Source organism: Capra hircus, chromosome 14 (assembly GCF_001704415.2).
Source record: "Capra hircus breed San Clemente chromosome 14, ASM170441v1, whole genome shotgun sequence".
NCBI lineage: Eukaryota > Metazoa > Chordata > Mammalia > Artiodactyla > Bovidae > Capra > Capra hircus.
This window is the reverse complement of record NC_030821.1, coordinates 91,204,867-91,222,606: the sequence shown is the minus strand read 5'-3', so window position 1 is coordinate 91,222,606 and position 17,740 is coordinate 91,204,867. Positions and strand designations below refer to the sequence as shown.

The 17,740-nt window shown below is 39.8% G+C and overlaps 1 protein-coding gene across 4 annotated transcripts in view; it reads right to left on the bottom strand.

The window, feature by feature from the left end:
* FAM135A (family with sequence similarity 135 member A) overlaps positions 1-17,740 on the bottom strand; it is a 152,792-nt gene that overhangs the window by 65,845 nt on the left and 69,207 nt on the right. For all 4 annotated transcript variants that reach the window (XM_018058818.1, XM_018058817.1, XM_018058816.1 and 1 more), the window contains 6 exons: positions 10,562-10,701; positions 10,379-10,449; positions 8,712-8,885; positions 5,185-5,311; positions 4,354-4,507; positions 598-675 (listed from right to left, as the gene is read on the bottom strand). In XM_018058818.1, coding sequence (XP_017914307.1) covers positions 598-675; positions 4,354-4,507; positions 5,185-5,311; positions 8,712-8,885; positions 10,379-10,449; positions 10,562-10,701 — 744 coding nt within the window. The remainder of the gene's footprint in view (positions 1-597; positions 676-4,353; positions 4,508-5,184; positions 5,312-8,711; positions 8,886-10,378; positions 10,450-10,561; positions 10,702-17,740) is intronic.

Here is a 17,740-nt window from a genome sequence, read left to right as displayed (position 1 = left end):
GAAATATACCAATGAAATAATGAAATCAGAATATCTCTTTTCAAATATGTAATATATCTGGGTAGCAGTGATTTGATATTCCTATATTTTGCTTTTTAAATTTAGAATAAAAAAATAAATGCAAACTGACTCAAAAAACAAAACCAGATATTAAAGATGTTTCTCTGTTTATTCTATAATACATGAAATTAGCTTCAGTTTTCAAACCACATTTTATTACCTTTAGCCCTACCCAAAGACAAATTGACTTTGAACAAATTTAAGTCATTACCATTAAACTAACAAATTCTGGCAATGAACATAGTTTCTAAAAAGTGCTCTTTGCAGGAACTCTAAAATGAATATGGGAAAAAAACAAAGAAATCTTTGCATTTAACATTTCCAATTTTAAATGTTCCAAAATCCTGAACATTAAAAACTAAGAATTAACCAAAGCTCAACTACAAATCAGGTTGATTCTTAAAGTAAGTTCTTAAGTAAGGGTGGCAGGAATATACAATATTAAAAAATACATATTTATGAAATTTGATACTAAATTAAAGCAAAGTTTCTTATTGATTAAAAGGGATTATTTACTTAACCTATTTGTGAACGTACCTAGACAGGTGTCTTTCTGGGTTGCTGGCTGTTTTCTTCTGAGAAGGCGCTCATAAAGGACCTGCATGTTGGCTTTGGCTAGTTATAAGGATTGCACACAGCACTAGTTACTATACTCCTTTTACAACAAAATTTACTAGAATTTTCCACTTTGTGATTAATAGATTTAGTATTGATTCACTAGTGCAATTGGATTAGAACACCAAAGCAGAATCTTTCAGTTAGTTGATTAGCTTATTAGAATTACAAATGATGTACATTCATGTTTATGTTACTTTGTTCTTTTTCCTAAGTGCATGTGCCACTCAACATTTCATAATCCAGTATTATTTTTATGTTTTACTATCTAAACTCAGAATTTTAAGAGTTGGCAGAGGTGTCAGAGATCAGCAAGGTCAATCCTCTGCTTTTACAAGTGTAGAGACTGGGGCCAAAAAGGTTTCATAACTTGCTAAAGCCTAGATTTCAGAATTCATAATGCTCATTTTCAAAAACAGTTCTTTACCAAACCAGTATTTTAACTGAATGTCATTAAAAAAATGTACATCATTCATCTACGAGAAAAGAAAAAGACACAAGCAAAATGGAATTCAAGGCATTATTTTTAAAAAGGGAATGGAGTTTAGATAAACTCTTCATAGCATGGCAGAATTTGAAGACTTTATTAGACTTATTTGAAATACAGACTTACTTAAAATATTGACTTTAGACTTATTTGAAAACCCGAGAAAAGTGCTAAATAGGAGAAGGAACCAGAATACACCCTCTAACCAAGAATTACTTTTTATAAACTTAATAAAACTGGTGGATATACTAATATTTAGTGAACAGTGTTTTACAGAAATATCTGGTACCTAACAAATTTAGTTTTGCTAGGATAAAAATAAACAATTTTAACAGTTTGGAAAGTGCAATAGTTTTATTCTGAATAGTTAACAAAAATTTTAGATTTTTTTCCTGGAAGACACATTTAAGAATAAACTAAAATTCACAACAAATAGAAAAGAAAATATAAATAATAATGAAAAGTTTAAGGATAACCTGAAGTGTTACTAATAAATATTTATTGAAGATGAATTTTGATTTTTAAAAATCCCTAGGAAACTACTATAAAGTATATGCTGATGCCTATGTACCTTTCAATTGTCAACAAAATCTTCCCTGTGCTATTTCATTCACTTATCTATTCAACAAATATATTTTGAGTAAATACTATGTGTAAGGTACTAATAATTTTAATCTATCACTATTATCTACTTATCTAAAATTTAAGTCGGGGTTTGCTTTAGAATTTTGTTTTCTGGTGAAATATTTTAAGCAAATAATTTGGAATAAAATTGATATTTACTCCTGAAATTAAATATAAGGGCTTTTTAAAATTATGATATTTTCTATATTATATTCATAAGCTCAAAATAATACATGTGTCATAAAATCCATCTTTATCTGAGAGAAAGTTAAAAAGCATATAAACAAATGAATTATCAAACTGACGTTAGCTAAGTTAGTGATAAAGTGCTAATACTATCTATGCTTTGAAATAAATCTTAGTCTTTGACAAGAGATGCCTGTTTAAACACTATTTCCTTCTGAAGAAAAATATTTTTTTTCTTAGTTAAAATGTGGTATAAGTGTTTTTCACTTGAAAATATTACACGTTAAAACTATTTGACAATTACACAGGCATGGACAGGCCCACTTCCCTTAGGGCGCTCTGTACTGAAACCACAAGGAATGCCCCTTGGCTGGGCTGCTTCTCTGGCCTCTCTCAACGCTGGACTGACTCCTCATTAAGGGAATGGGGAGGTCAAAGCTCTCCAGAGACAGAGACCTGCTCTTTCCTCAGCACCCTGCTCAGCCCGAGGGAATTCCTCCATTAACACCCTCTGCTTTCTGCATGCCCTCATCTTTCTTTCTGACACACTCTGCACATCTGGATCCCATCAATCCTCCTGCCCTTAGAGGAGAAGTCAGTTTGGATACTCAGCCCCAGTTACTCACCAGTAGTAGGGGACAACAGTGGTGCAAACATGCAGTCCTAAGCGCTACATGATGGTGCCTCTGTGAGTTCTACAACATTCAACACCTAAACTGTTAACAGATTCTCCTCAGAAATGCCATTATACGTGGCTTCTGTGTTAACCACTACTTTTCAGGAATATGGTATTGTCCTTTAATAATATTATGGTTTGACAGTTTTGTGGTCTGACCATTAAACCTAAATTAACCAAAATTCATCACACAGTTCTCTTAAGAAAATGTGTTTGAGCTCCAAAGGACAAAATTTAAAAATAAATGGGGTATAATTTACCCATTAATTGAGAACAAGTAATAGCCTAAATTAGTTCTATTCTATAAACAATTCTTTCATTTTCAAAAAACAACATTTTTAAAAGTTCACATTTGAGGCAGTAGTCTCTTAAAGAACTTTCCTAAGGAAAGCAAATGGATGCTAAGTATATAAAACAGCAAGGAAAAAGAATATTTTAGAGAAGAGTAACCAAAATGTTTCTGTGCTACTGTTTTTGTCTTGAGGAAGAACACATGAGCAAAAAAGAACAAACGTTTTCCTACTGCTTGTAAAGGGGCTACACTGAGACCCTTGAATGAAGCACTCCAAATAGTCAACTGAGTAAAATCTGTTTAATGGAATATTTGAATAATGGAATTATCAAACCCACTGGAGCCACTGCTGATAAGTAGGGGTACAATAGCCAGCCTGTTCTCACAGCTGAATTTAAGTGAGGTACAGATCATTTCACTTTCTTATAATTCTTTTGTAGCTCAAAGTAGGCAATTATAAAAGTGGGCTAGTCTCAAAGACAAGAATTATTTTCAGTAACAGTGACTATTTTGATAGTGCATCAATATTGTTAAAAGACTAAGATCCTTGAGAAACAAAGAAATAAGAACAGTGATCAACTTCAGTAAAATTTAAAAAGCAATTTCTCATTCATTCAAGTATGATGAAAATAATTTATTCCAAAGAAATAATTAAAATGTGCTATTGATGAGCTATTAGCTCATATTTGAAAATAAAAGCTTATAAAACTTTCATAGAATGTCTGAATAAAAACATTTTCATAAATCAATAATCTTGTGTGAAATGATATGTGTATTTTGCAAACTATAAGTGGTATACAAAATCAATGCAAATGATTTTTTATTATGTGTTACAACATACAGGTATATACTGATGGACTAAAACTGAAGACTGATCTTTAGAAATTATTTAAATTATTTTCAAAATGTTAAAACTGAGTAATGTTATTATTTGCTGAAGTGAAATAGAAGAAAGAAGATCTGAGATCACCTAAAATCAATATATTTTACAAAAGGTTCCAAGTACATATAATCTGCTTAGACTATTAACTATTTGGAAGTATGGATTTAATTTATATTACCTAATCTATTGAATTTATCTTCCCTAATTTATCTTCCTATGTAATAATTCTATGGATAATTAAATTTGCTTTCTAGTACATTTTTCTGGTTATATTCTAAGAAGACATACTGTTAAAAAAATCTATCAAAAGACTCATCACAAACTTAGCACCAAGAAATTATTTCTCAATATCATAAAATTGTTTAAAATTTCAGTAAGTAATTATCAAAGCCTGAAAAAGATGGAGTTGAGAGAGAAGTAAAGGTGAAGCACAGAAAGCAAACTAGCTATACTGAACTAAGTACAGAAACTATGGCCAAGCTGATAACAGCAGGATGAGAATGAAGAGGTCCTGGCTACTTTCAACATACCCAGTTCTAGTTTCTGACAAGAGGGGAGCTCTTCGGTTACCGTAATGAAGTAGCTGTGCAGCCCCTTGAAGGCCAGCAGCAGGGCAGCGCAGAGGGTGTAGTGGAAACGGTAGGCGTGCCGCAGGAAGGAATCTGCGATGACAAAGCTGCAGCCCTGAACAAAGAGCCGATTTGGGACACAATGTTAGTAACCAGGGTCTAAAAATAGCACACTGAACCCTAGAAAAATAAAGGATTTACTAATCACAGTTATTCTAAAACATGTAAGAAGTCTAGCAGCATCTTAGGAAGTTGCTCTCATTCATACAGGCAATTTAAACACAGGAAATGTGATTTGAAAAATCTTAGTTTCATTGGACTTTAAAAACAAGCAGATCAAATGATGATTTTTGAAAATTTGACATTCAGATTGCATTTCAACTGAGGGACACTCTGTTCTTATAGTATGAACCCTCTCTTCCTTTAGGGGAGTACAGCTATACTTATACTGCTGCAAGTTAGGTCTCAACTCTGGCAGGGGTTCCTCACAGGCTCCTCTGGAATGATCCTACCAGCTCCATTAAGAGAGCAGGAGGTGACAGGAACAAGTTAAAAAAAGCAATGCCTATCAAAGATCCCAATTCACAAAATCTTGTAAAATCTTAAAGCATCAGGTTCGTTTTCATAAAAAACACTGGAACCAATCAACTTGTGAAGATCATGTTTAATTAGATCTGTAAGTCGTTGAGCTCAAATAATTAATAAAAGAACTACTACATCCACAGATAACAGTGAAAACACATTTCATTCAAAACAAGAGAAAAGAGGCTTTATAAACACATCAGTTCTTACGTCCGGTGATAACTGCTTTGTGTAGTTAATACCAAAGACCACACTTTCAAGAGTAGGAATCACAGAATCTTTGTTTTGTGCTGGTGCATTTCTGTTTAACCAAGTCGTCTTCACAGGACGAGGAAAACTGGAGGAACAAGCATCACATTATTGTTGTCATAACAGTCTATTTATAGAGTGCTAAGTTAAATGTTTACCAAAAAAAAGTCTTTGAGGAATAGAATAAAAAGCAAGGACTTTGCAAGATTATGATTTCTATTCTTTAAGTACTTCTACAATTTTTCCTTTAAAATCTGAATTATTATTATTAAAAAAAACTCAAGATTAGATGCTTGAGACTACTTCTGTATTACTGGGCTCTGGGGAGGGATAAAACAGGGTGGGATCAAGAGTAGCTCAGGGACCAATGAGGGACCAGCTTTAATTTGGAAATACTAACCTGTCAGAACTGGTGACCAAATTCACAAAGTTAACAGTCAAATATAGGTGCTGCTTACAGAAATAAAGAGGTCCCACTTAAAGGCAGAAAAAGGAAAACCACGAGTCTACTTGTTCTCTCTCTTCTTCAAAAACAAGTTATTTCCTTTCTCTTCACTAAAAGTCTATAAACTCTAAGATAACCTAAGTAAGTGCTTCAAGGCACTACCTCAATCACATAGGGTATGAACCACTGCTGTTAGTACTAACATTACATTTAATATATCACAATTTCTATAGAATAAGAACCATATTCTGCTTGAATGTTTAAAAATCATAGACAAATTTTTTTCTAAGATTAAGTACTAGCTAATTATAAGAAGGCCAAAGCATTTGACTGTCTGGCAGTTTGGCAAAAGGGGTAAGGCAGGAAAGTGAATCAAATGTACCAAAAGCAGAGGGCAGCCTTTATGTGCAAAATCAATTTGCTTTGCAACAATGAAATCTCTAGATCCTAGCCAAGAGGGTGTAGCAAGGCAATGGTAAATTCCACCTGCTATGACAGAACTGAGTTTCTCAAGATTGAGTCAAAGAAGCTGTACTTAAAAAAAAAATCAAGTATAAGAAAAAAGTTAGGCAAAAAAAGCAAAGAAAGAAATCCTAACCCCAGTTACTTAAAATAATTGATTTATATCTACAGTTGGGTTAATCATAGAAATTGTTTTATGTAAAAATAATGTTTAAAAGGTAATATTATAAATTTTTTTTCATTTATTTTAGAGGATTAAAAAGTCCAGCCATAACAAAACTTCAGGGAAAAACTTGTCTTCACAGAAACACAGTGAGGAATGTTACTGGTAACAGGACCCTCTACCGCATGCCACCAGCAGACAGCCTTCTTCCCCTTTCCTTGCTTTCCTTCCCTACCCAACCATCTAGTTTACAGGCCAAGAAGCACAGGAAAGGCACTGCTCCCTCTAGGGCACAGCTCCAGCAGCAAGAGAGGGGACTTCAGAGCCCAGGCAACAACGGAAAGAGGAGCAACCTCAGCTGTTACGGGCATCCCAGTCTCCTCTCCCATCACTAACCAGAGCCAACAGCTAATCCTCTTGGCTTCTGATTCTGAGCCAAAAGTGTCTTCTCCTTCCAGCAAAAGGTCTCTAGGACGCGAGCTGCCTCTTTCCCCTACTAGCTTGTGGCAAAAACAGCTGTGTTGCAAGAGGAAGCACACACTGATGTTACCAGGATGAGCTCTATATAACCAGGGACTAAAAAGCAGCACTAATAACCCGAGTGAGTCTCAACAAACAGTTCCTACATTTTTTCAGAAAAGAAACTAAGCCATAAATGTATTTATTTGTTATAAAGAAAAAGGAATGGTTGGAATAGTATAGTTCAGGATTCTTACTGAAATTATAAAAATAAATTCAGAAGACTACAGGAATGTATTGTATAAACAGATAAAAAGTTAATTTCAAAACCTAACACATAATTCATACCAAATATACTACTTATTCAAAAGCTATATTTCAAAAAATATACTTTCCTATCAAAGAAGTTTTACTGAGTTATCATGCTATTAAATATTAATTTATTTAATCAACATCTAAAATTGTTTTGAAGATGTTTATAATAAAATTATGTATAATAATAGGAACATTTTCCTGTTTACAAAGTTATAGCAACTGAGAAGAAGCTCTCAAAGGTCTAATAGGAAAGACAAAACTTGCACAATAACTAGTTACAGATCTTACTAGAGAATAAGGAAGGCAAAAGTAGGTCATCAGGAGAAACACTCTTCCTGGCCCCATGCTCTAAAGACATCACGGGACAACACAGGGGAAGATGTGCTCGCAATTTTTACAGCTCAAAGATAGGCAACAGGGTGTTACTAGGGGGAAAATTTGTTAAAGTGTCTTGGTTTTCTATAAATTCTCAGGGTAATTCCCAAAATCACCTACTTAGTTTTCTGATAAGTCAGTTTAAAATCATAACCCTTGAGCATCATTCCTAATATCAGTTGCTGCAAAAAGATTTATGCCAGCAATTATAAAGTAGTTCAGAAATCAAGTCAATTTGGAATCTTTTCACATAAGTTACTGATTTAAAAGTGTCATTTCTGTTGCCCCTGCCATAAGGATGATGGTTTTTTGAGAACTAAAGAGTTCGAACTGTATCCTCACATTAACGAAAGACAATTCATCTCCCCATGGAAGTGAGCAGAAAAAACAATTATCCCAATGCATTCATTATAATCCAGAATATTATATACCTTTAGGCTAATATGCAATAGTTTAAAAAGATCCATAAAATTGGTTAATAACTTAGAAAACAAGAACTATTGTATAGTACAGATTTAAGAAGATACAACTAAGTCCATTCAGAGAAAAGACAAAAAAAAGCTATGAAAAGATGAACATACTTTCCCAGAGAATGAATAATTATAGTGTAGCATTACATAAATGCAATACTAAACAATGCTATATGGTTGCTTCCAGATCGCATTATTTTTTCTGGTCAGTTTGACAAAGATTGCTCCATATTTTTGCAATAAAAAAGTCATCAATTTAATTTTCCTATGCTCTTAAATTTTACTAACACTTTAGTATAAAAACGAAAGTATTAAATAAGTGTGACTTTAGAAATTCCTATTTCAGTTATCTTCACCAAAGCATATGCTTTCATTATAAAAATAAAAGAAACTATATTAATCAGGTCTGGTGTTGGAGAAGACTCTTGAGAGTCCCTTGGACTGCAAGGAGATCCAACCAATCCATTCTGAAGGAGATCAGCCCTGGGATTTCTTTGGAAGGACTGATGCTAAAGCTGAAACTCCAGTACTTTGGCCACCTCATGCGAAGATTTGACTCACTGGAAAAGAGCCTGATGCTGGGAGGGATTGGGGCCAGGAGGAGAAGGGGACGACAGAAGATGAGATGGCTGGATGGCATCACTGACTCGATGGACGTGAGTCTGAGTGAACTCCGGGAGTTGGTGATAGACAGGGAGTCCTGGCGTGCTGCAATTCATGGGGTCGCAAAGAGTCGGACACGACTGAGCAACTGAACTGAACTGATATTAATAAGGATCAGGGAGCTGGTTACATTTACCTTATCAGTGGCTGGTGTAGCGCAACCAGTGACGCATGGACTGTAACAGACACAACAGAAAGGTGGAAATAATCAAACATGACGTTAACGTGATGATGGAGGCCTCTCTGGAGGCTGAAGTGCAGCTTCAGCGTGCGGCTGCTTATTAGCTGCAAGGCGTTCAGATCATCTGCCCTATGAAAAGCAACCCGTCTGTGTGTTAGTACAGAAATTTAGTGAAGGCCAACGTTTTATAAACTATCAAAACATTCCATTACTTAACATTTTTAAAAACAAAATGAGAACAATTTTTAAAGCATCACATTTGCATTAGACAGCAATATGAAATCTAACAATAAAGAAATAACCAGATCTTACTTACAGTTTTCTATCTGTACTTCAATTTCCATGTTAATGGACTGTTTCTCACTACTGTGCCTACAAAATGAGTCTTTTTTTGATACTTTAGGAAATACTCTCATCCTAAAATTTTACTCGAGTAGGGAATACTGTTTATAGTGAAGCTGCAGTATCATGTAGGTCAAATCCTATTATGATAAATCCCAAAAGGTATGTATAGTACAAAATTTTGTTATTAAATGTTGCTCAAAAATAAGCAAGTAATTAGTATATACTCTATCATCGATATTTAGTCATTAGATTTGTACATACAAAAACTGAAACAATGCCATGAAAATTATTTCCAAATATATACATATTTTTAACCAATACATACCTACAGCTATGAACTATGTACTCATTTCAGCTTACCCTACTTATAGAATTCTGACTTGGTTTAAGAAAGAATTCCCTCAAGGACTTTTTGCAATAAACAAGTATTCCAGAGAAGCAGCAGCTACCATGTAAAGACTCTTATTCCTCTGCAGTGGTAGACGGCATCTCACATCAGACCTCTCAGTATTGTGGCTGCCTAGACATTTATGCCATAAGCAGTCTGAATTCATATACAATTTTCAAGAAGCATTTCTACAAAAGTAGAATAGTAAAATGGATCTCTGTTTCTTGTTTTAAATGGATACAAGCACAGCTTGTCCCTAAAATGTGTGACTACTTGTGCAGATGTGTGGACGAGTTTAGGGTTGTTTTAGTCACTAAGTCATGTGTGACTCATGGACTGTAGCCCGCAAGGCTCTTCTGTCCATGGGATTGCCCAGGCAAGAATGCTGGAGTGGGCTGCCGTTTCCCTGTTAGGGGATATTCCTGAACCAGGGTAGCCAGTCCTAAATCTTCCTCATGGACTCTGGAAACAGCTGTCAGGTCTAAGAGTCATGAGTCTCGGTAACTCTCTGAAGATCAAGAAGGCCCCACCTGAAGAGGGCATCACTCACGCCACCAAGAAAGAGTAGCCAGTGACGCAGTGGAACAGAGCTGAGGCAGGTTTAAAGGCCACAAGGCAGTGGTGCTGTGTCAACAGTGCAATGTCCAAGAGTCTCAGAAGCTGTTCCGTGTTTCTTCAGCTCATCTGGCTTTGCTACCTGCAGCTCCTGGAATCGGCATGAGCACAAAAAAGCAGGACTAACCATTCCCATGAGACTCTCCCCGGGCGGGAGAACTTCAAAATAAAGAAGAGGGTAGGCTGGGTTCCAAGAAGAAAATGGGACTTTAATAGGGACAGATAACAGTCACACATGACTACAGACTTTTAACTGTTTGATTAGCCTACTCACGAATAATCTCCATCTGTGAAGTGTAGATCCAAGGATAACAGAAAATTCATTTCCTCAAGGGTTTCTTCAATCTGAAGAGAAATCAGACTATGAGATGCCTTTTGAATATTTTATAGAAAGTTAGAAATATGCCTTGAGGCTTTATGAAAATATTTATCTAAATATATATGAAGAAATGTTTACCTTTTTTTCATCCAACAACATTTTAACTTTGAAGATCATGACATCATTTAAAACAACCTCCTCATTTTTATATAGAATTTGAAATGTTTTACTGCAAATCAGAGAATCATGAACTGAAGCTGGAAAGGCTAAAGTCACACCTAAAATAAATAAGATATGCAATTGACAGGTAAAAGGCAAAATACAGTATAATTAAAACTTGTGGTTACTTCAAAATACTATATGTTAGATTATACAACTGAACACCATTATTTTATATATCAGTATTGGAACATTTCTGAAAGTTTATTAATTACTCTGATAAAAATGAATAGATAAGAACATTATAACCATTACAGAACTCTTGTACAACTAATTTTAATCTGAGAAGGTAAATGAGAAACCTCAAGGTGGATTTTAAGAGTAAACAGTTAATTCATTTGCCAGAGGAATCTGGTTGGCTTTTGTCCTGGTTGTTAGGAAGTAACTTCTAAGCCCTGGGAATAAAGAAGTTACCAAATTCTTTGGCAAATTCTTTCTTTTGGCTTTTCTCCCTAATTCCTGAGAGCTAGCCTCTAAATGCAGAATTTCTCAGTGACAGAAGTGTCTGTTATTCATGGTAGCCCAGAAGTAAATGATGAGGAGGTGACTCAGGACGGGGACTGGCCACACCCGTAAGACAACTATGTGACTGGAAAGTTGGGGTTTTTAGCCGCATGCTGTACGCCCAACGTCCAAGAGGAAAGGGGGCTGGAGACCAAGTCATGTGGCTGCTGAGCCGATCAGTCATGCCCACGTAACGCAACGCCAACAAATGCAAGACACTGAGCCATGGCCCCTTCTCTCTGTGTTATCACACAGGCTTCCTGGGCGGGAAATGTATTCCTGACTCCCTGGGGAGAGAACGATGGCAGCTTCACAGATCTGAGGCCCTTCAGACCTGGCTGAATGCATCTGTTCTCCTGGATGGCTCTGCTTTGTATCTCTTTGCTGTAACAGAATTTTAATAACAAGTAGAGTTGTGTGAGTTACTAGTCAATCATCGAACCTGAGGGGAGATCAGGACTCCCAACTTGCAGCCACATGATCAGAAGTGAGGGTAGCCTGTGGATCCTCCAGTCATAGCTGGTGTCTGAGATGAGAGCATCTTGCGGAAAACTGCTGGAAAGGGTGGTCCACCTCCAGGCTGTTGGTGTCAGCTCATCCCGTCAGCCTACTTGCTGTCTTATTACTCTATCCTCCAGAAATGGTGGTGGTGGTGGTGGTTTAGTCACTAAGTCGTGTCTGACTCTTGTGATCCCATCAACTGTAGCCCTCCAGAACCCTCTGTCCATGGGATTCTCCAAGCAAGAACACTGGAGTGGCTTGCCATTTCCTTCTCCAAGGAAATACCCTCCAGAAGTAACATGATGGAAAAAGCAGTCATAGAAGCTAGAGTTGGTCAGTGGGCACCTCTGCGGGCAGAGAGCTCAGAGTGTGACACTGGAGTCCACCTAGAGCAAGGAGGGTGTCCCCGTGGGGTGATGTTGGCGCCTCTGTAGGGATGGCGGTCCAGGCAGAGCAGGGTGCTGGGCACTCATGTGAGATGAGGGGGCAACTGCACGAGAGGGCACCTACGGCTTGCAGGGGAGGGGGTCCTGGCAGAAGGGCACCCTGGCAGAGCAGCTACAAAAGGATGAAACTTCTACCTGAGTGTAAAGGTGAGTGTGGGCAGTGGCAGTCTGATACACTCCAACAGGGCTGGAGAGAGGAGAACAGACTGCCTGCAGGAAGACAGAGAGGCTCAGTTAGGGTGAGGAGGGTCACAGGGACAGGAGCTATGTGAGGGGCTGAAGCCCCAGAGGTGCGCAGACGTGTCCACGAGGGAGCAGGCATGGGGCAGCAGCCTGCTTATGGAAGGGGTTGACAGGGAACCAAGGGCCTCAAGGACAGTGATAGCCAGCTTCCTCACGGAAACTTCCAGGCAAAGGAGGGACACAAACAGAAAGGAGACCCAACTGCAGAGTGAGTCCTGCAGCACTAGATAAGAATTAGAAACACTGATGTGAATTCAATATGCCTAGATAAAGAAAAACAGGCGTAAACATGTCCATATATGTATAAATACATGTGTGTGTATACAGATCCTCACCAGCTTTGTCCACTCAAAGGGGCTGAGAACACAACCCCAGTACTGGCTCCTAACACTGTTCTCATTAAGAGGAACCAGGGCTTTGGAGAAATGGCTGACTCCAGAGCTGGGCACACACAGGACAAGACAAGCCTGGCCCATCATTTCACACCAGAAAGTAAGTGCTAGAAAAATGAGGGGACACATCAAAAGAACAGGTAGCCAGCTTGAAGCGGCTACCCTGGTTGGATTTGGGATCAACTGCACATCAAAATAAATTATGAGAGAAATGGATTAACATGCACTGGATAATAGAGAAATTCACAAATCCACAGATATAGCTAAATAAAAGCCCAGAAGTCTGAAGGGAAAAAGAGTGACTTTATAGTGGAGAAGTAACAGAGAATCAAATGATCCAAGTTAATATCACATGAATGGGACACACTGAGGGCATGTGCCAGCTAATAAGATACAATGAAATGAGCACACCATCACTCCTGACACAGTCCTATCAAAGGTCACAAGGGAATCACTGAACAGTGAAAACTGAAGGACATCCTACAAACTATCGGGAATACAGTCTTCAAGAGCATTATGGTCCTGTGAGTCAAGGACAGATGGAGGAACTCTTCCAGAACAAAAGTGACCCACGAGGCACAGCACCTGTTACAGGGCATGATTCTGAACTGGATCATTTGCTGCAAAGGCCTTTATGGGGAGAGGTCACAAACTTCAACGGGTCTGAGGATACATTGGCAGGGAGGTATCAATGTCAGTTTTATAATCTGATGCTTTCATTGGGTTATACAGGACAATTCTCGTCTGGAGGATATACACACTGAAGTGCTTGGGAATGGCAGAGCACAGTTCAGGACTCGTATTCACAACTTTTCCCTTCACGCATATATTAAGGAAATCGAGTAGATCACAAACTCAACTTCTATAAAGGGACAGAGGTGAAAAGAAGAAGAAACTTTCCTCAATGGAAAGAAAAACTTTAAAGCACTCAGATAATGCAGAGGTAGAATCTGCCACCTCAGAAAGCGCCAGAATGGCTGCAGCTCAAGAGCAGGGCTTCTTCCTCCTCCATGATCCCCTCCCATACGCCCGCAGCTCCTGTGTGCCCATGGGTGCTTCCAGACAGGCTCTGTGCCTCCTATGGCCACCTCCACCACCTCTGAATGGCATGGAGTCAGGCAGCACCACGCACCACCTTCAGACTCCTGGAAGCCCTTATGCTTGAAGGCTCTAGCACTCAAGGCAAGGTTGTGTGTGCATGCGTGCTTAGTCACTCAGTCGTGTCCAACTCTTGCAACCCCATGGACTGTAGCCCTCCAGCTCCTCTGTCCGCAGGGCTTCTCAGGCAAGAATGCTGGACTGAGTTGCCATTACTTCATCCCAAACAACTCCAGGCATCACTGTGGGTGATAAATCACCCCAATTCATTCCCTCCCCTCCCTCAGGGTTCTTGGCTTGCAGCCCTCCTAGCTCCCACTCATAGACTGGTCGCCTAAAGCTTTACATGACCAATGACTGCAATCCTTTGGTAACCTACATTTTAATCAACACCCTCTCTCATGCCCCGGCCTTTCTTTCCAGTTCATTCTATCTAAGACCAGCACTTCAACAATCCTTTGCTGCTGCTAAGTCGCTTCAGTCATGTCAGACTCTGTGCAACCCCACAGACGGCAGCCCACTAGGCTCCCCCATCCTGGGATTCTCCAGGCAAGAACACTGGAGTGGGTTGCCACTGCCTTCTCCAAGGCATGAAAGTGAACTGTGAAAGTAAAGTCACTCAGTCGTGTCCGACCCTCAGCGACCCCATGGACTGCAGCCTACCAGGCTCCTCCGTCCATGGGATTTTCCAGGCAAGAGTACGGGAGTGGGGTGCCAGTACTTCTCTCAGGAATCCTTGCTTCTCCGAGCAATCCTTTGACCCCCCCCTCTAAAGAGGAGAGTCCCCAAATCCTACTCATCTCAGCCCTCTGCTCCCTCTCAAGTCCTCATTTCCCTCCCCCACTTTCACTTAAACTCCATGGTCCAGTGTCATTGGCACCCCTCCCATAGTGTTGCCGAGTAGTCACACTACATTTTCAGAATTCATTCTCTCCCCACTTGCCCAGATGCCTATTTTATATATTTCCTCCTCTTCCTCAGTCTCAACCAAGATGTTTGGTTCTTATTTCATAAGAAGATATAAGCTCCACTAGGGCATCTACCTGGAGAAGGCAATGGCACCCCACTCCAGTCCTCTTGCCTGGAAAATCCCATGGACGGCCTGGTAGGCTGCAGTCCATGGGATCTCGAACAGTCGGACACGACTGAGCGACTTCACTTTCACTTTTCACTTTCCCGCACTGGAGAAGGAAATGGCAACCCACTCCAGAGTTCTTGCCTGGAGAATCCCCGGGATGGGGGAGCCTGGTGGGCTGCCGTCTATGGGGTCGCACAGAGTTGGACACGACGGAAGTGACTTAGCAGCAGCAGCAGGGCATCTACTCATGGACACCCCCTGGACAAGCTCCCCATTTCTCTGACCTCCTTTCTGGCAAACGCCTCAAAGGATTCTCTGCATTTAACATCCCTGCTTCATCTCCTCCCTTTCTCTTTTAGCCCATTTCATGACAGCTGGTCTTCAGGATGCCCCCACCCTGACTCTCACCTCATGGCTTTCACATCCTTGTGTCCGCTTCCCACAAAGTCCCTGGAGGATCTGTGTGGACACAGCAGAGGTAACAGACTGCAACCTCTCGAGACCCTGAGCCAGACGTAATCTGCTAAGCAACGTTCAGATTCCAGATCCAAAGAAACTGCGAGATAATGCTTGTTGTTTTAAACTAAGTTTGGGGGTAAATTCTTACACAACGATAATTCATCCACACTTATCTAGACTTTGGGCAAGTAACTGCTCTTATCAAGACCAAAGAATGACCTCCACTTTGCCAAAAGGAATGCTCTGTTCTTACAGCTCATCTTGGTTGACTTACAATCCGCCTCTGATCAGTGACACACTCCTTCCTGAAGGCATCCTGGATGTCCCACTTTCATGGTTTTGCTCCTACCTCATGGGCCATGCCCTTTTAGTCTTTTTTTTTTTTTTTTTTTGCTGTTGTTTTCTTATCCAAGAAGCATAGCCTCATGGTTAAGGACAGACTGTGGTTGAAATTCAGGCTCTGCCACTTATTAGCCCTAATTCGATCGTTACTAATCTCTTACGCCTACATCCGATCTTCAGTAAATCCCACTAGCTCTGCCAACACACTATGCACATCCAGCACTACTGAGTGAGAGTGACAGGAGTGCTTGAACTGAAACAACCCCACTGTTAGGAGTGCCCTGAATGGGACCCTAAAGTACAGGGTAAGAAATTGCACACAGAATAAATTATCCTAAGCTGGCTTGGAATGACAGTAAGTAACCTTCTGTGAGGGTCACCTCTGTCTCAATTAACATCAATATTTAAAGCTTTCAAAAAGATGTACCAATGATTTACATAATAAACTTTTTAAATTTTATTCTCAAATCAGGAGCCAAGGGCAAAAGGTGGCACAATCCCATTCATTTATTCACTCATCCAGTCAGCAAGTGTTTACTGAATACCTATTACAACAGCTATTATTATAATCCATTAGTCATCACATAATACTTTCTAGGTGTTAAGAGATAAACAGTAAAATAAAAGAGATAAGAACCTCTGACCTTTTGGAGCTCACATCCTAATGGGAAGGGAGACAGAGAATAAAAATAGTAAATAAGAAAAATGATACAGTGTATTTGAAGGCAGTTAAGTGCTGCACAGAAAGGTAAAGAGAGGAAAGCAGGTGAGAAAGACAGCGGTTTTAAACAGAGAAGCCAGGCAACACGTAATGGAGAAGCTGACCTCTCAGGAAGAAAGGGAACGCACTCCCACATCCTCTCCCTGCTATGGGCTCCCTTCACCTGAGAAGTCTAGAAGCTTGTTCCCTGGAGAGGGTGAAACAGAGCCCTCTGAATGGGCACAGCTGGCAAAGCAGAGAGCATCAAGGTATGAGCAGAGGGATCCTGATCCTGGATGCAGAAGTTCGCAGAGCTCTTCCTCCTTGGGTTCCCAGAAGGCTGGCAGTTAGAGTCTTCCTTTCTAGGAAGGAGACAGGCTAGCCTTCTCTGGTATCTGAGGAACTGTGGTGAGTCTAAGATCTAACCCTACTTGCAAACCAATAAGCTAGCTGGCCACAGTGTCATGGTGCTGGCAGGAGACACGGGATTCCTGGGCCAGAGACACACAGCAACAGCCTGAGTTTCAAGTTCACCTCAGTTCCCCTGTTCTCACTCCCCAGGAACATGGGGGTGACACAGGTCAATACTATTCATGCAGTGAGGTTCTGGTCACAGTTGAGGAACTCTAAGCTTAGGAAACCTCAATCTTTTTTAAGGGGCTATAAGAAAAACCTAAAATTACTGCAGATGGTGATTGCCTCATGAAATTAAAAGATGCTTACTCCTTGGAAGGAAACTTATGACCAACCTAGACAGCATATTTAAAAGCAGAGACATTACTTTGCCAACAAAAGTCCATCTAGTCAAGGCTATGGTTTTTCTAGTGGTCATGTATGGATGTGAGAGTTGGACTGTGTAGAAAGCTGAGCACCAGAGAATTGATGCTTTTGAACTGTGGTGTTGGAGAAGACTCTTGAGAGTCCCTTGGACTGCAACGAGATCCAACCAGTCCATTCCGAAGGAGATCAGTCCTAGGTGTTCATTGGAGGGACTGATGCTAAGGCTGAAACTCCAACACTTTGGCCATCTCATGCAAAGAGTTGACTCATTGGAAAAGATCCTGATGCTGGGAGGGATTGGGGGCAGGAGGAGAAGGGGACAACAGAGGATGAGATGGCTGGATGGCATCACCGACTCAATGGACGTGAGTTTGAGTAAACTCCAGGAGTTGGTGATGGACAGGGAGTCCTGGTGTGCTGCGATTCATGGGGTTGCAAAGAGTCTGAGCGACTCAACTGAGCAACTGAACTGAACTGAACTGAAGAAAAACCTATGTAAACTTTGAACTGGAGCCAGACCTTATCTTTGTCAATGTGTATGTGTGTGTCAGTTGC